The sequence below is a fragment of the Vidua chalybeata genome, chromosome 25, assembly GCF_026979565.1.
Source record: "Vidua chalybeata isolate OUT-0048 chromosome 25, bVidCha1 merged haplotype, whole genome shotgun sequence".
Lineage (NCBI taxonomy): Eukaryota > Metazoa > Chordata > Aves > Passeriformes > Viduidae > Vidua > Vidua chalybeata.
This window is the reverse complement of record NC_071554.1, coordinates 1,595,378-1,613,271: the sequence shown is the minus strand read 5'-3', so window position 1 is coordinate 1,613,271 and position 17,894 is coordinate 1,595,378. Positions and strand designations below refer to the sequence as shown.

At 65.2% G+C, this 17,894-nt stretch overlaps 1 protein-coding gene across 8 annotated transcripts in view; it reads left to right on the top strand.

The window, feature by feature from the left end:
* Positions 1-613: 613 nt before the first annotated feature.
* The window catches only part of ADGRB2 (adhesion G protein-coupled receptor B2), a 33,888-nt gene continuing 16,607 nt past the window's right edge, over positions 614-17,894 (top strand). For 6 of the 8 annotated variants that reach the window (XM_053964749.1, XM_053964748.1, XM_053964745.1 and 3 more), the window contains exons 1-4: positions 5,458-5,484; positions 7,989-8,793; positions 14,863-14,946; positions 16,858-17,022. In XM_053964749.1, the coding sequence (XP_053820724.1) occupies positions 5,473-5,484; positions 7,989-8,793; positions 14,863-14,946; positions 16,858-17,022 (1,066 nt within the window). In that variant the 5' untranslated portion in view covers positions 5,458-5,472. Of the gene's footprint in view, positions 654-5,457; positions 5,485-7,952; positions 8,794-14,862; positions 14,947-16,857; positions 17,023-17,894 lie in introns of those variants that run through there. The other 2 variants (XM_053964746.1, XM_053964750.1) reach the window with 2 other exon arrangements.

The window sequence follows — 17,894 nt, the reverse complement described above, 5'->3', positions numbered from 1 at the left end:
CACACCCGGCGTTCGCACCCCCAGACCCGTGCACGACCCACTCCACGCGTGTCACACGGCTGGGGTGTGTGTGTGTGTGGGGGGGGGGGTGTGTGTGTGACACCGGAGCGCGACCCCCCCCCCCCCCCCTCCGCGTGCGTGTGCACCGCGCCCCCCCCCCCCAGCGCTGCAGCAGCAGCAGCCCGGGGGTCACCCCCCCCCCCCCCCCCCCCGCACACACGGCGGGGGCGGCGGAGCGGGGAGAGGGGGAGAAGGGAGAGGTTTGGGGGGGGGGGGGGGTCCCCGCCGCCGTGCCCGGTTGGTGTCACACCGCCCCGCGCCCGGCGCATGCAGCAAGTGCCCGAGCGGCGCGCGCCGCCGCCGCCGCCCCCCGCGCCCCCCGCTCCCCCAGCCCCCCCCCCTCTCCCTTCCCCTCCCCACCGCATCCGCCGCCGCCGCCGCCGCCACCGGGGCCCGGCGCGCTGCGCGCCCGCTCCCGGCCCCGCGCCCGCTCCCGGCCCCGCGCGCTGCCGCCGCCGCCGCCGCCGCCGCCGCGCTCTCCCGGGCGCGCCCGGGCACCGGCTGCCACCGCCACCGCCGCCGCCGCTCGGGGATGGCCAGCCCGCTGCTCGCCGCGCCGCGCCGGGGCTACACGCGCTGCTAACGGAGCGCAGGTAAGGGCGGCCACGACCCCCTTCGCCGGTGCACCGATATCTCCCCCCCTTCTCCGGTGCACCGGCACTCCTCCGTTCTCGGTGAGAACCCCCCCCCCCAACCTCTTTCCCGGTGCGGCGGCTCCGCTCCCCCCCCGGCGCGGCGCAGCGGGGGCGGCAGCTCGCCGCCGATGCGGGCTGCGGCGGCCGGTGCCGCCGGTTGGCAGATCCCCGGTTCCACCGGGGACCCCCCCCCCGCCCCCGCCCGCCGCCCCAGCTCCCACCCCAACCGAGGCCAACTTTCCTGCCCCGGCGGCCGGGCTGCGGGACCGGGAGTTGCGGCCGCGCCGCGACACCGCGGGTGCCCCGTGCCCGGTGCTCGGGGCGGGCAGCGGCATCCCCGAGGCGGCCCCGGCCCTGCCGGGAAGTTGCGCGGGGCTGCGGCGGCGCGGAGGGCTCGGCAGCGGGGCTGGCTGAGAGCCGCGGCGTGCCCGGAGCTGCCGGTCCTTCCCGCGGGGCTGCCGGTCCCCTCCTCTCCCGGGGCTGCCGATCTCCTCCTCCCGCTCTGCCGGTCCCCTCTCCCCGGTGGTTGCCGCTTCTTCCCCCCTCTGCCGGTTCTCCCCTCGGCGCTGCCGGTTCGCCGGGGGTCCCGGTGCCCCTCAGGTCGCTCGTGCCCCCCGCGAGGCGCCGTTTCCTCCCTCGGGGTGCCAACCCCCGCCTTTAAAACAGTGCCCGGCTCCGGCAGCCCCGCGGCGGAGGGGCCGCACGCGTGTCCGCGGGCACACGTATGTTCCCGGGCACACGTGTGGCACCGCGGTGTGTCACACAGCAAGGCCACGGGTGGGTGCAGGGCTCCCTGCTGGCATCCCTGCTGTGGGCACACGTGTGGATCGTGCCAGCCCGGCGAGCGTGGGTGCTCGGCGGGCTTGGTCACCCCGCGTTGTCCCCCCTCGGGCAGGGGCCCTGGGGAGTCGGCACGCATCGGGCGTGGGTGAAGCCCCAGCGGTGGGTGGGTGGGTGGGTGGGTGGGTTGGCGGGTGGGTTCGCAGCCCTCCCCCGCGCCAGCGTGGGGGGGCTGCGGGGCGCCGCCGTGCCACGGCACCCGGGGCCCGTGGGCGTGCGGGAGGGCACACGTGGGCACCCAGCGTGTGCCGCCGCGGGCACGTGCGGCGGGCAGGTGGCAGCCGGGGCTCTGGGGGGCACCTGCGGCCCTTCCCTGCGAGCCCTGGGGTTGGTGGCACGGAGCGGTGCCAGGTGCGCCTCACGCGTGTGCCCGCGCCGGTCACTTGTTGAGGACGGGGAGGGTTTTTTTACCGCAGCCGGCGCGGGGGGACTGGCGGCAGCGCGGCGTGTGAACAACCCTTCCCTTTTCTAGGTCATGTCACTGCTGGCTCTGCTGGCTGCCGCCTGGCAGCCGGGGCCGCCGGTGACGCGGGGAGGTGGCCCCGGGGTGGCCGAGCGCCTGGCCGGGGGTTCTGTGCGGGGCGCACGTGGAGCTGGTGGCACGGGGCTGGCTCTGAGCTGCGGCGCTGGGATTGTTCCCAGTGCTTGGGGACAGATTTGTCCCTCCTTTGAAGGCCGTGGCTGAGCTGAGGGGGGTCGTGGGGAGGCACCCGGCTCCGTGGGCTCGCATGGGGAGGAGCGGGGCGGCGCAGCTGTTGTCACTGTCACCGTCACCGTCACCTGGCTGCTCCTCAGCAGGGAGGGTCTGCTCCCCGTTCCCAGCAGGGCTCCTTGGTGACGGCACGGTGGCACTGGATGTGGAGTTGGCTGTGTGGCAGTGCCAGCCCCGCTGTGCCAGAGCACAGAGCCCGGCAGCAGCTCCTCTCCCAGGCCTGCCCAGTTGCCCGTCAAGCCTTGTCACCGGCTCCTGCTTTGATCCAAGGAGCCAGGATCCTACAAATTTGGGCTGTGCTGGAGAGAAAACGGACACGGAGCGGGCACAGCGGGCACTCGCTCTCCGACTGGGAGCCGCGTGGCAGAGGGGCTCCAGCGCTGGCTGGGACGCGCTGCCAGCTCTTCCCAGCTCCTTCTGGTTCTTCTCAACACCTCCAAGGACCTTTGGCAGTGGAATCCTCTGCCTGGAGTCACTCCCTGCCGTGCTGGAGGTGGCACCGGGGGTGCTGGGCTCTTCCCGCTGGTGGAGAGCTCTGCCCTGGCACCAAGCTCCTGCTCACCGCTGTGGGACGAGATGGGAATGTTTGGTGTGCCCATTGCTGCCAAATCCCCACATCCCGTGGGGATTTTCAGATGGGATGGGGGCTGCAGGATGGACTCCCCATTTCCTGGAGGAAGACGATGCTCCAGCCCCGCTCCAGCCCTGCGCTGCTGTGGTGCCTCAAGGCTTCTCCATGGGAATTTGGACTGAGGCCCTGCAAACTCATTTCCTACCCCGGGCCCGTCCTCTAATGGGGACGGGGCTGGCTCGGGGCCACCTGGCTCGGTTGCCAAATGTCAGAAGCTCTACAGCTCCTCGCTGCTCACGAGGGCCATCGTGTCCCCCCTGCGCTGCTCCTGTATGTTCCTTCTTGATGTCCTCCAAGAGCAGGATGGAGCCAGGCCCCTTCTCTCCCTGGAGCACCTCGGAGGCTCGCGGTGGGGCTGGGTCTGGATGAGATGATGGGTAAAAAAAAAAAAAAAAATCCCATTTTTGGAATGAGAACAGATCCTGCCGCCAGCGCTGGGACTCAGAACCCCGCTTTGGAGCTTTCCCGGATCTCCCAGCCCTCCAGAATGGAGCTGATGGCAAAGAGGGACTCACATCCCAAGCATGGTGAAGAAACTCCTTGGAAGAGGCCCTGGGAGCGCCGTGGCTGCTGCAGCCGAGGGGGGGCTGTGACTCCAGGGACCCCCCAGCTGTGCAGGGCCGGGGGGAAGGCAGCACACGCCGTTCCCTGGCAGAGCAAATCCCTAATCCCAGCGGAGATCTCTCTGTGCTGTCTCCCGGCCTTGCTTTTGGAGTGGAGTTTTACCAACAGCAGTTAAGTAAAATAAATAAAGAGGCCTGTGCTTGCCAGTGCTCGCGAGGCCGCGCCAGGGATTGGCAAAGCGGCACCATTAATTACAGCTCGGCACCGCTGCCAGCCTGCCGGCTCCAGGAGAGGCCGTGGCAGCACGCCGGGGAGCCAGAGGGAGAAGGGAGACGTGGAATCATGGAAGGGAGGGGAAACGTGGTCCTGGACACTGAGGGAATTGTGCCAGGGCGGGTGGAAGCAGCTGGGCTATGGCTGTCCCTGCTGGGCGGCCGTGTGGGCACACGCGTGTGCAAGCGTGCGCCGCGCAGGGATCCGTGGTTCCGGGCTGGAGGTTGGGATTGCAGCGGAGTTTTTCCCAGGAATGGTGCTGGTCCGTTGAGGGAGGGGCTGGGAAGGCTCAGGGCACCCCTGGGGGTCCCCATGGAGGTGCTTCGGAGCAGATTTGGAGTCCCCGGATGCCTTTGAACGGCCGGGGAAGATCCCGGGGCTCGGAGGGGGGGTGGGAATTGCTCGTTGTGGTGCTGTCCTTGTCACTGTCACCTCCGGGTGGGCAGGGATGGCTTCCCGTGGGATGGAGCCTCACGGCTGCGCCGTGCCAGGGGCCAGCCTGCTCCTTTTGGCAGGGAAGTGAGGCTGTTCCACGCTGGATCAGCCACCCAGGGTGCCCCAGCCCTTCCTTACTTTTTATTCCTTTATCCTAAGCCATGCTCATGTTAGGAATTTTCCTGGATCAGGTCTTTTTTATTTTCCCCATGGATTTTGTCTTTTCTACAGCCTGTCAAAAATCTCCTTTGCTCTGCCATTAATCGTTTCTCAGATTATTGATGCCGAGGGGTTTAGCGCTGCCCATTTGTCACTTTTTTGGGGACTGCTTGGTTGTCCCTGGCTTTTCCTGACTGGAGACGGTCACGATTTGGGCTCCTGCCGTGCCGGGATGATGGAGCTGGACGGGGATCCAGCCAAAATCCAGGCGAAACATCCTCAGGGAAACAACCTGTTTGTGCGTCGGGAGCAGTGCCGTGCCGTGGCCGGGGAGAGCCGAGCCGCGGTCGGATCCGCCTCTTCCCGGAGCGATATTCCAGCAGGGATGCGCGGCAGAGAGACCGCGCTAAGAGAACGGGGAGCCCGGGCTGTCGCTTCCGCCCGCCCGGCCGCTTCCCAGCTCTGCGATGGCTCTTTAAAAGCTTTAATTAAAGCTTTAAACCCACCCCCTTCCCTGCGCCCGGGCGGGAACAAAGGCAGATGGAAGGGGCTGGAGCGGGCGCCTGCGGCGGGCGAGCGTGCCAGGCTGTGCCCGCCGTGCTCCGGGTGACATCGCCGTCCCCAGGGAGCACCAGCCACTCCCCGCCGGGCGGTCGCCAGCTGCCCCCAGGGACCCAGCAGCGCTGCCGGGATGCGCTCACGGCCGCCGGGCGGCTCATCCCGCCCGGAGCCGAGGTGGTTTTGGAGGCAGCGGGGGTGATGCCAGCGCGGCCGTGCCCCGGCACCGCGGTCAGGCTGGGCTCCCCCGAGCCGGAGAGCGCAGACGGTGACGCTGCAGGGCGCGAGGTCCCCGCCGCGCTGCCGGCTGGGGGTGCGGTGACCTCCACCCGGTAGCCCCCGCCGGGTGACTCGGTGGCCCAGATGTTAAAAATCTCCTCGGCCCCCTCGCAGCTCAGTGAAATATTTTCACTGCAGCAGCAGCGGCGGCGGCGGCGGCGGCGGCTCGGGCGCTGCAGGGAGCGGGGCTGGTGCCGAGTGAGCTCCGGCAGCTCTGGATCAGCCCCGGCCGTGGCTCCGCGCGGTGCCGGGCTCCGGGCAGCCGCAGCCCGGAGGTTTTGGGGCTGGGAGGAAGCTCCCCATATCCCAGAGCAGCTGGATCATGCATGCCTGGAGAGGTGAGGCGTGGGCTCTGTCCATCCCCGAGCCTTCCAGCGGGCTGGATGGATGGATGGATGGATGGATGGATGGACGGACGGATGCTGGTGCCGGAGCGTCCCTGCTCGCTGCACCCGGGCGAGGGAAGCAAGCACCATCTTGTGTCCCTGCCAGGCTGCGGGAGCCCCAGGAGCTCGCTGCAGAGCAGCAGCATGTCCCTGCCTGACCTCCTCCTCCTCTCCCTCCTCCTCCTCTTCCTCCTCCTCCTCCCTCCCCCCACTCCCGGCTCTCCCGGAGCAGCGGAGGGGGCTGCGACTCTCCGGGGGACCCCAGGTCCTCGGTGGCCGCTCCAGTAGCACCGGTGGGGGATGCTCGTGGTGCTCCCCGCTCCGGCTGCAGTCGGAATTCGGTGCTTTTGGGCCTCTCCTGTTGCATTTCCTGGGGGCTCTGGCTGGAGACCAGAGGAACCGGAGGGTTTTCCTCCGGAAAAGTGGGGTTTTCTTTTACCCCAGATCCCCCTGCTTGCATCGGGGACATCCGGTCTGCTCCCGTTGGCTCCATCCCAGCGCCTCTCCCCGTGCCCTGGAGGGGGGAATGCCAGCACCGAGCCCCCCTCCCCTGCTGCCGGGGCGGCAGGAGCCAGCGCCAGCCTGTTGCATGAGAATCGGGATATTTTTAGCTCTCTAATGTCCCCGGAGTGGCTCCAGCTCAGGCTCGGCCAAGGCTCCGTGTCCCTCCCGATGAGCCGGGGGATGCCCCAGTACCAGCACCTTGGCCAGGGGTGGTTCGGGGGCAGGATTTACAGTTTGAGGGTGGTTTGGGGGCAGGATTTGCTGTTTGAGGGTGGTTCGGGAGCAGGATTTGCTGTTTGAGGGTGGTTTGGAGGCAGGAGTTGCTGTTTGAGGGTGGTTCGGGGGCAGGATTTGCTGTTTGAGGGTGGTTTGGGTCAGGATTTGCTGTTTGAGGGTGGTTTGGAGGCAGGATTTGCTGTTTGAGGGTGGTTTGGGGGTAGGATTGCTGTTTGAAGGTGGTTTAGAGGAAGGATTTGCTGTTTGAGGGTGGGTTGGGGGCAGGATTTGCTGTTTGAGGGTGGTTTGGGTCAGGATTTGCTGTTTGAGGGTGGTTTGGGGGCAGGATTTGCAGTTTGAGGGTGGTTTGGGGGCAAGATTTGCAGTTTGAGGGTGGTTTGGAGGCAGGATTTGCTGTTTGAGGGCGGTTTGGAGGCAGGATTTGGTGTTTGAGGGCGGTTTGGAGGCAGGATTTGGTGTTTGAGGGTGGTTTGGGGGCAGGATTTGCTGTTTGAGGGTGGTTTGGGGGCAGGAGTTGCTGTTTGAGGGTGGTTTGGAGGCAGGATTTGCTGTTTGAGGGTGGTTTGGGGGCAGGAGTTGCTGTTTGAGGGTGGTTTGGGGGCAGGATTTGCTGTTTGAGGGTGGTTTGGGGGCAGGATTTGGTGTTTGAGGGTGGTTTGGGGGCAGGATTTGCTGTTTGAGGGTGGTTTGGGGGCAGGATTTGCTGTTTGAGCGTGGTTTGGGGGCAGGATTTGGTGTTTGAGGGTGGTTTGGGGGCAGGAGTTGCTGTTTGAGGGTGGTTTGGGGGCAGGATTTGCTGTTTGAGGGTGAGGAAGAGCATCCCCCGTGCCGTGCCAAGCGCTCGGCATCCCCAGCACACGGCTGGGCGGGGGCGAGCGGCGACCTCAGCGATTTTAAAATCAACCTCTGCCATGGCGTCTGGCCCTGTGGCCACCTTCTGGATGTCCCCTGCTGTCCCCAGGGCTGTCCCCTTGCCACCGCTGCCCCGGGCACAGGCTGAGTGATGCTGACACGTGCACGGCTGCCTCTGCCTCTGTAGAGCCGCGCTCCGGGCTCACTTAATAAGGCCACGGCATGCATTATTTTATTAATGAGGTATTAAAAAGCCGTTCATGGTGATGCTCTGCATTCCCAGAGAGGTATCCAAGAAATCTGTGCTGAGCAGTGACTGCTCACCCTGTGCCCGGCTCTTAGGACAGATGTGGGTTCACCACGCTGCTGGGGTGTCACCGTGCACCCCCAGCACGTCACCCCCAGCTGCCAGCCTGTCCCCACCATGCTCCAGGACATCAGAATGTGCTCCAAGGGCTTTTGGAGCCCTGCCTGGAGTTTTTTGGTGGCTCCATGCCCAGGCTGTGCTTGGCGAGCTCGGGGGGTGGGTGTGAGCCGAGGGTTGGGGGGGGGGGTCACTGCAGGGGGGACCTGTGGGGCTGGGTCTCTGCTCTGGCGCTTTTGGGGTGACATCCTCGCTCTGTGTTGCAGAGTCCCCAACTTTGGGACTCACTGCCACAGCAAGGAGTCCCCTGTAACCCCGCAAGGTGGCAGGTGGGGACAGGGACCAGGTGGGGACACGAACCGGGAGGGCACATGGGGTAACTGGGATGCTGCTCCCACACCAGCCGGGCTCGGGGCAGGGTGCTGACCCCCAGCCCAGCTCCACAGCGGCCGAGCCTCCGGGTAAGCCTCTGTCCGTGTGTCCATCTGTCTGTCCGCAGGGCAAATGCCATAGGATGACCGCTGCTGGTCCCCTCTTACTGGCTGTGATATCGTCTGTCCTGTGGCTCACGCGGGGCTTCGACCCGGCTCCCAGCGCCTGCTCCGCCCTGGCCTCCGGCGTCCTCTACGGCTCCTTCTCCCTCAAGGACCTGTTCCCCACCATCTCCTCCGGCTGCTCCTGGACCCTGGAGAACCCCGACCCCACCAAGTACTCGCTCTACCTCCGCTTCAACCGGGAGGAGCAGGTCTGCACCCACTTCTCGCCCATGGTGCTGCCGCTCGACCACTACCTGGCCAACTACACCTGCGACCCCCGGGGCGAGGCCAGCCCCGCGCCCGCCCGCCAGCGCCCGGAGCAGCAGCAGGAGGAGGAGGAGGACGAGGAAGCCGAGCTGGAGCTGTGCGAGGGCGCGGGACCCTTCACCTTCCTGCACTTCGACAAGAACTTCGTGCAGCTGTGCCTGGCGGCCGAGCCCGAGGCGGCCCCGCGGCTGCTGGAGCCGCAAGCGCTGGAATTCCGCTTCGTGGAGGTGCTGCTCATCAACAACAACAACTCCAGCCAGTTCACCTGCAGCGTGCTGTGCCGCTGGCTCGAGGAGTGCCTGCAGGCTCCCGGCGCCCGCCGCTGCGGCTTCACCCACGCCGGCTGCAGCTGCCAGGCCGAGAGCCCCCCGGCCCCCCGGCGCAACGGCACCCGGCCCCCGGCCCCCGCGCCCACCCCGGCGCCCGCCGCCCCCGGCTGCTGCCCCACCGAGCTGCATTCTGCGAATGCCAACGAGCTCGACCTGCCCGAGGTGCCACACGGTGAGTGGGGAGCGGGGCGTGGACCCCCTGTGCGGGGCTGGGGGTCCCCGGGTGCTGCTCGTGCTCATGGGATGGGTGGGCTCTGCCTGCGCGTGGTCCACGGGGAATGGGGGTGGTGGGAATTGTGCAGTGGATGGATCCGGCTTGTGCGAGCTCTGTGGGACTGGGAAGTGCCAGCAGGGCACTGGGCACAGAGCAGGAATGGTGAAATGGATGGGTCCAGGGGCTGAAGGGTGCCAGTGGGGCACTGGGCACGGAGCAGGGAATGGTGAAATGGATGGATCCAGGGGCTGAAGGGTGCCAGTGGGGCACTGGGCATGGAGCAGGGAATGGTGAAATGGATGGATCCAGGGGCTGGAGGGTGCCAGTGGGGCACTGGGCACGGAGCAGGGAATGGTGAAATGGATGGATCCAGGGGCTGGAGGGTGCCAGAAGGGCACTGGGCACGGAGCAGGGAATGGTGAAATGGATGGATCCAGGGGCTGGAGGGTGCCAGTGGGGCACTGGGCAAGGAGCAGGGAATGGTGAAATGGATGGATCCAGGGGCTGGAGGGTGCCAGTGGGGCACTGGGCACGGAGCAGGAATGGTGAAATGGATGGATCCAGGGGCTGGAGGGTGCCAGTGGGACACTGGGCACGGAGCAGGAATGGTGAAATGGATGGATCCAGGGGCTGGAGGGTGCCAGTGGGGCACTGGGCACGGAGCAGGGAATGGTGAAATGGATGGATCCAGGGGCTGGAGGGTGCCAGTGGGACCCTGGGCACGGAGCAGGGAATGGTGAAATGGATGGATCCCACCCATGCACAGCGCTGGGGTAGGATTGGTGCCAGCTGGATGCTGGGCACGGAGCAGGGAAGTCATGCCGTGGGTGAATCCTACCCGTGCACACTCCACAGGGCTGCAGGGTGCAGCTGGGTGCTGTGCATGGAGCATCCATGGGATGGATGAGTCTCCTCTGAGTCCACTCCCAGGGAAGGATGGTGCCAGCTGGGCACTGGGCATGGAGCAGGGAATCCATGGGATGGATGAATCCTGTCTGTGCACACTCCCCAGGGCAGGAGGGAGCTGTGCACGGAGCAGAGGATCCACGGGGTGGATGAATCTCCTCTGAGCCCACTCCCAGGGCAGGATGGTGCCAATTAAGCACTGGGCATGGAGCAGGGCATGCACGGGATGGATGAATCCTGCCTGAGCACACTCCCCAGGGCTGGAACTTTCCAGTGAGACACTCTGCATGGAGCAGGGAATCCGTATGAGTCCAAATCCCTGGAGCTGCAGCTTGCTCTGCCCTTGCCACGGCCCAGCCATCCCTGGGAACGCCGCGGTGACCCCACCGCTGCCGGGGCTGATGCCACGGCTGCTCTGGCACACCCCGCGTGGCTCCCTGGCCTCGCTCGCCGCCTCCCTGGCACGGGGCAGGAGCAGGAGCCAACCCGCTGTGCCCCGGTGGAGACGTGGAAAACAATTTGCAGGTAAAATGACCCTTTGCCGTGGCAAATTACCCTTGACTGCTGCAGCCCGGGCGCTTGTTATTCCAGGCAGGATGTCACGGCACGGCGGCCGGGCTATTAAGCAGGCGGAATGAGGCCATTTGCTCGTTCCGGGATTGTGGGAAGGGCTGAGGATAGAGCAGCCGGCACCGGGATCCGCGGCGGGGCCGCCTTGCCCCGGCGCTGCCCGTGGCTGCGGTGCCAAGCCCGGCGAGGTGGGACACGGGGGCACATCTGGCCAGATGTTTTCCCTTCAGCAGCCTCGGGGTGCTGCGCGGGCAGGGGCAATCCCCAGCTGGGCTGCGCGGGGTCTTTATCCGGCAGATTAAGTGGCGGGGCCGTGCCGGGCCGGGCCGGGGGTGTAGAGATAATTTCATTGGGCTTTAGCGTTTATTTCAGGAGCTAAATGTCATTAAGGGCAGATGCCCCCACTAAATCCCCGGTCCGTTACAGCTGCAGGGCTCTAAATCGCCTCATCCCGAGGGGAGCTGCTTGAGCTGATTTCATTTTATGGGGTTTTTTCTTTTCCCGTTTTGTTTATTTTTTCCCCCTTTAAATGCCACTCCCCGTGGGCGATTTAAGGGCTCCGTGCCACGGTCAGGTGCCAGCCCTAAGGTCAGCCTGGCTGACCCCGTGCCCGAGGGGTGGCACCTGCCGTGGTGGGGCTGCCCGTGGAGGGGGAGTCCACGATGGGATGGAGAACTGGGATGCAGGATGGGATGGAGAACTGGGATGTAGGATGGGATGGAGAACTGGGATCCAGGATGGGATGGAGAATTGGGATCCAGGATGGGATGGAGAAGCGGGATCCAGGATGGGATGGAGAATTGGGATGCAGGATGGGATGGAGAACTGGGATGTAGGATGGGATGGAGAAGCGGGATCCAGGATGGGATGGAGAACTGGGATGTAGGATGGGATGGAGAATTGGGATGTAGGATGGGATGGAGAATTGGGATGTAGGATGGGATGGAGAAGCGGGATCCAGGATGGGATGGAGAACTGGGATGTAGGATGGGATGGAGAACTGGGATGTAGGATGGGATGGAGAACTGGGATGTAGGATGGGATGGAGAATTGGGATGTAGGATGGGATGGAGAACTGGGATCCAGGATGGGATGGAGAATTGGGATGTAGGATGGGATGGAGAAGTGGGATCCAGGATTCGATGGAGAATTGGGATGTAGGATGGGATGGAGAATTGGGATCCATGATGGAGAATTGGGTTCCAGGATAGGATTGAGAACTGGGATCCAGGATGGGATGGAGAAGTGGGATCCAGGATGGGATGGAGAACTGGGATGCAGGATGGGATTGAGAATTGGGATCCAGGATAGGATTGAGAACTGGGATCCAGGATGGGATGGAGAAGTGGGATCCAGGATGGGATGGAGAACTGGGATGTAGGATAGGATGGAGAATTGGGATCCAGGATAGGATTGAGAACTGGGATCCAGGATTCGATGGAGAACTGGGATCCAGGATGGGATGGAGAACTGGGATGCAGGATGGGATGGAGAATTGGGATGCAGGATGGGATGGAGAAGTGGGATACAGGATGGGATGGAGAAGTGGGATCCAGGATGGGATGGAGAACTGGGATGTAGGATAGGATGGAGAATTGGGATCCAGGATAGGATTGAGAACTGGGATCCAGGATTCGATGGAGAACTGGGATCCAGGATGGGATGGAGAACTGGGATGCAGGATGGGATGGAGAATTGGGATGCAGGATGGGATGGAGAAGTGGGATACAGGATGGGATGGAGAAGTGGGATCCAGGATGGGATGGAGAACTGGGATCCAGGATGGGATGGAGAAGTGGGATCCAGGATGGGATTGAGAATTGGGATCCAGGATGGGATGGAGAAGTGGGATCCATGATGGAGAATTGGGATCCAGGATAGGATTGAGAATTGAGATCTGCGATAGGATGGAGAAGCGGGATGCAGGATGGGATGCAGAAGCGGGATGCAGGGTGGGATGGAGAAGCGGGATGCAGGGTGGGATGGAGAAGCGGGATGCAGGATGGGATGGAGAAGCGGAATCCAGGATGGGATTGAGAATTGAGATCCATGATAGGATGGAGAAGCGGGATGCAGGGTGGGATGGAGAAGCGGGATGCAGGGTGGGATGCAGAAGCGGGATGCAGGATGGGATGCAGAAGCGGGATGCAGGGTGGGATGGAGAAGCGGGATGCAGGATGGGATGGAGAAGCGGGATGCAGGATGGGATGCAGAAGCGGGATGCAGGGTGGGATGGAGAAGCGGGATGCAGGATGGGATGGAGAAGCGGGATGCAGGATGGGATGCAGAAGCGGGATGCTCCTCCAGGGGACCCAGCACACCCCCAGGGGTGGTTCAGCGGGGTTATTTCCCCCGAGCCTGGCACAGGGTGCTGGCCAGGGGTGTCCCTGCAGAGCTGGCAGGGCTCAGTGCCACATCCCGCCTCTCCAGCTGCGACGGCCGCGGCACAAACTCCGTCTCCCTCTCCAAATTCCATTTGACATCCAATTAAAGGCTGGAGCGCCCGGAGGTTCAGTGTTACTGGCGGTGCCAGAGCCACGGGGGTGACGCGCTGCCTCGGCCGCCCCTCGTGCCACGCCGCCGCCACCGTCCCCCCCCCCCGGGTGTCACCGCGCTGAGCCGCGGGGCCGCAGCACAGAGCGCCCTTCATGCGGCCAGGGGGGGTCCCGGGCTCCCACCTGGCCTCCCCCCGGGGTGGAGAATGGTCGCCTTTCAGGGGGATGGTGGCACACAGGGCCGGGGGGCTGAATGGCGCCTGTGAGCCGAGGCTTGGCGGGCGCCCAGCGCTGATCTCAGCGGCTCCTCCGCCGCAGCGACGTGGGGCTGGCGCCCGCCCAGAGCCTCCCCACAGCGGTGACCCCGGGGTCCCCACGCCCGCGTCATCCCCGCCGCGGGGAGGCTCTGCCGGGGGGATTCGGGGACGAGGCACGTGGGCGGGAAGCGTGGACGGCTTGGGGTTTTGTGGGGTGGCTTTGGGTGTGTGCAGCCCTGCTGCTCCAGGCTCCAGGCGGTGTGCCCCCTCTAAAGACCCCCAAAGGTGTGACCCCCCCTCTTTTAGACGGCCTCTGGGTGACCCCGCTGTGCCGAGGCCAAGCAGTTCCAATTTTGGGTTTCCCCGCACCCCAAACCCGTCCCTGCTCAGAAACCAACCCCCAGTGAGGTGCTGCCGGGACAAGGACACCACCAGCCTTGGGATTCACCTTGAGGTCCCCAAAGAGCACCCCTGATGTCCCCAGAATCACCTCCCACCCTTGCCCCCGCCAGCTGTGCTGTGCTGGGGTGCTGGGGGACCCCCGGGCAGGGTGGGGTGCGGTGTCAGGGTTGGCTGCAGCCTCTCGGCAGTGACAGGCAAGGATTTAATGCTCTCCGAAGGAAATTGAATTTGGTGTCTCTGTCGAACACAGCCAGGGAGAACGCCCTCGTATATCCTCGGGATTTATGGTTTTCCCCAGGCTCCTGCCGTGCCGTGTGTAATTCTGCTGTGGCGCTCCCAGAGGGGGGTGGCCCTGTGGGGAATTCAGCCCGGTGGCCCCACAGACCCCCCCCGGGCATCGCCTCAGTGTCCCCAGGCCCCCCTGTGTCTCCCATGCCAGCGGGAATTCTGGAGTGGGATGTCCAAGGACAGGATCTGAGGGTGCCAGCGGGGAGCCCTGAAGGGTTACCCTGAGTTAAGGCAAAACTCGGTAAATTTGGGGCTTTTTGACACACAGCCAGTGCCGGAGCAGGCTGTGCTCCCTGCCTGGGGCTGGGTGTCCCAGTGGGAGCCACCATGTGCCCAAAGCACCCTGGCACTGCCAGGTGTCCCCATGCCACCTCCCCTCCATCCCTTGGGGACACCGCTGTGTTTGGCTGGCAGCCGCTTGTGCCATCCCTGCCTGCTCTCCTGGCTGTCACGGCAGTGAAGTGACGACAGCATCATTGGGGGTGACATCCCTGGGGTGGCGTCGATGGTGCTGTCCCTCTGTCCCCCATGGCACATCCAGCAGGAGCAGCTGGGATGAATCCACCGGAGCTCCAGGGCCCAGATTTGGGGACAGGAGTCCCTCTGGAGGACAGGGAGGTGGCCCGGGGGTGTGGGGGACGCCGAGGGAGGTGTCCCCCTGCGCCTGCAGCCACATCCCCCGCCGGGCCCCGCACATGCCAGTTAATTTCACACCAAGTGCTCTTGATGGATCACTTGTTATTTTTGGTGAGCCGAGCCATAAATTTGTGCCACCTCACCGCAGCGAGCTGATAAGTGGGGACGGGAGAGCACCTCCGCCTGGCACGGTGGGGACACGGGCACCCTGCCCGCACCAGGGACGTGGCACCTCAGGCTGGGGTCCAGCTGCCAGCCCTGGGACATTTTGGGGCAGCTGTGACACGTTTGGGGCGCTGGGAGCGTGCTCAGTGATGCTCCACCAGGTCTTGCTCTCAGCGGTGTCAGCATGGGGACAGGCGTCCCTGTACCGCCCTGAAATGTCCCGCGCTGGGCTGTCCCCATCCCTGTCCCCATCCCTGTCCCCATCCCTGTCCCCTGCCCACTCTCATTTGGGCATTTCTCTCTCCTAGGCAATGCGGTCGAGGAGAACCAGAAGGTGAAGACCCAGTGGCCACGGTCAGCGGATGAACCCGGGGTCTACATGGCCCAGACAGGTACCAGGAACAGGCAGGGGGACACTGGTGACACCGGGCCCGTGCAGCTGGGCAGGGGTGACAGAGATGGAGCGACTCTCTTTAGCTCTCTGCCCACGGACTGGCTTAATTTGCTCCATTTATATATTTTTTCCTCTGCACTTTCCTCCGAGAGGGTTGTAAAGCAGAAGCAAAAAAAAAAAAAAAAAAAAAAAAGTCTATTAATTGTTTCGTTCAAATGTATTTATTTGGCAAATCCATCTGGGTAATTGGAGCGTGCTGCTCCCCCCTCCCCAGCCTCCCTGATTTATGGTCGGAGGGCTCGGAGGCGAGCGGGAGATGGATGGGCCCCGGCTCTGCTCCATGTGCCTGGCTTGCAGAATTCCCGGCCACACTCACGGGGCTTCTGCCCCACTGGGAGCTCCTGGGTGACCCCACTGGTGACCCTGTCCAGTCTCGGGGACCCCGTGTGACACCAGCACGTTGTCACCGCCGCGGGTGACACGGAGCCCGCGTTCTGCCTGTCTCCAGGACACACGGTCCCCTTTGGAGCCCTCCCCCATCTATCCCAGTTTAATTTAAACGGATGGGCTCTGCTGCTGGGCTGTCCAAGAGCCTCAGAGACATCATCAACCTTAATAAGAGCCGCTTGTTGGAAATGTCAGCGTGTGACGGGCTGGGGAGAGGGAGCTGCGGAGGGCTGCCCGTGCTGCCCACACTGCCCGTGACTGCCCACCCTGCTCACCCTGCCCACACCGCCCACACTGCCCACCCTGCCCGTGCTGCACACTGCCCACCCTGCCCACACTGCCCACCCTGTCCGTGACTGCCCACCCTGACCGTGCTGCCCACACTGCCCACCCTGCCCACACTGCCCACCCTGTCCATGCTGCCCACTGCCCACCCTGTCCGTGCTGCCCACCCTGCCTGTGACTGCCCACTGCCCACCCTGCCCGTGCTGCCCACTCTGCCCGTGCCTGCCCACCCTGCCCGTGCTGCCCACTCTGCCCGTGACTGCCCACCCTGCCCACCCTGTCCATGCTGCCCACCCTGTCCGTGCTGCCCACACTGCCCACCCTGCCCGTGCTGCCCACTGCCCACCCTGTTCGTGCTGCCCACCCTGCCTGTGACTGCCCACCCTGTCTGTGCTGCCCACACTACCCACCCTGCCCAAACTGCCCACCCTGTCTGTGCTGCCCACCCTGCCCACCCTGCCCACACCGCCCACCCTGCCCACACTGCCCACACTGTCCGTGACTGCCCACCCTGTCCGTGCTGCCCACACTGCCCACCTTGCCCGTGACTGCCCACCCTGTCCGTGACTGCCCACTGCCCACCCTGCCCGTGCTGCCCACCCTGCCCGTGACTGCCCACCCTGTCTGTGCTGCCCACCCTGCCCGTGGCTGCCCACCCTGTCCATGCTGCCCAAACTGCCCACCCTGCCCGTGACTGCCCACACTGCCCACCCTGCCCGTGACTGCCCACCCTGCCCGTGACTGCCCACACTGCCCACCCTGCCCGTGACTGCCCACCCTGCCTGTGCTGCCTGTGCTGCCCACCCTGCTCACCTTGTCTGTTCTGTCCCTACTGACCACTCTGCCGTGCTCACCCTGTCCCCGCTGCCCACTGCCCACCCTGCCCACCCTGCTCACCCTGTCTGTTCTGTCCGTGCTGCCCACTGCCCACCCTGCCAGCCCTGCCAGCCCCTCCTGGCATGGATCCTGTCCCTCACACCAGCTGCCACCCCGTGCCCCAATCCCTTCTCCAGCCGCAGCCGAGGCCTCACCTCACTGACACCCTCAGTGCCACCACCTCGCCCTCACCCCTGCGCTCACCGCTGCCACCCACCCAGCTCCCTGTCCCCTCCGCGGGGCTGCGCTGGTGGCACGTCCCCTGTCCCCCGCGGGCTCTCAGGCTCCCTGTCTCCCGCAGGGGACCCCGCGGCGGAGGAGTGGTCGCAGTGGAGCGTGTGCTCCCTGACGTGCGGCCAGGGCTCCCAGGTGCGGACGCGCTCCTGCGTCTCCTCTCCCTACGGGACGCTGTGCAGCGGGCTGCTCCGGGAGACCCGCACCTGCAACAACACCGCCACCTGCCCAGGTACGGGGCACACCGGGGACGCCGGGGACACCGGGGACATTGGGGACACCGGGGACGCCGGGGACACCGGGGACATTGGGGACACCGGGGACGCCGCGCTGCCGCCTCCCCGCAGGGCTGAGCAGGCGGGTGGGGACGGAGAGAATGCGTTGCTGGGACGTCTCTGGGGTCTCCTCGGGGTGCTGTGGTGGATGAGAAGGGTGGCTCGGCACGGTTTTGGTGCCCACCCTGCGCTGGGGTGCTCTGGGTGCTGTTGGCATCCCTCCATCCTCCGGAGGTGTCCCTCCTGGGGAGGCGTCTGGAATGGGTGCGCTGCACCCTGCGCCCTGTCAGCGGTGCTGCTGCCGGGGATTTGCCTGGGGAACTCCTTTCCATCCTTTCTCCTGGTGAGCTGTGGGCTCCTCCTGGATGTCCCCGAGGTTTTGTGCTGGAGCCTGGGGGATTTGGAGCCTGGCATTCCGAGGGGTTCCCCGTGATGTGGGGCAGGAGGGGGCTGAGCTGCTCAGTGCCTGGAGGCAGGTGACAGCAGGGTGCTGAGGAGCTCCTGGCTGTCCGTGGTGGTGTCCGTGCGTCTCATGTGGGACACGAGAGGGACCTCAGGGTGCCACAGTGGCAGCCACACTGCCCTGTCCTAATCTGGGGTGTTTCAATGGGTTTTCACCCCCAGGACATGCAGTGTCCACTCCCCTCCGTCCTGGGGAGTGCAGCCCTGTCCTGGCACCCCGAGGACATCGGAGCTCAAGGAGGAACATCCTTCAGGATGGTCCCTGATCCTTTCCTGGAGCGCTGAGCTCCCGTGGATGCGAGGGGCAGGTGGTGCTCGGTGTGCTGACAGGGACTGGGGTGACCCGTGTGTGGCTTTGGGGGGGGAC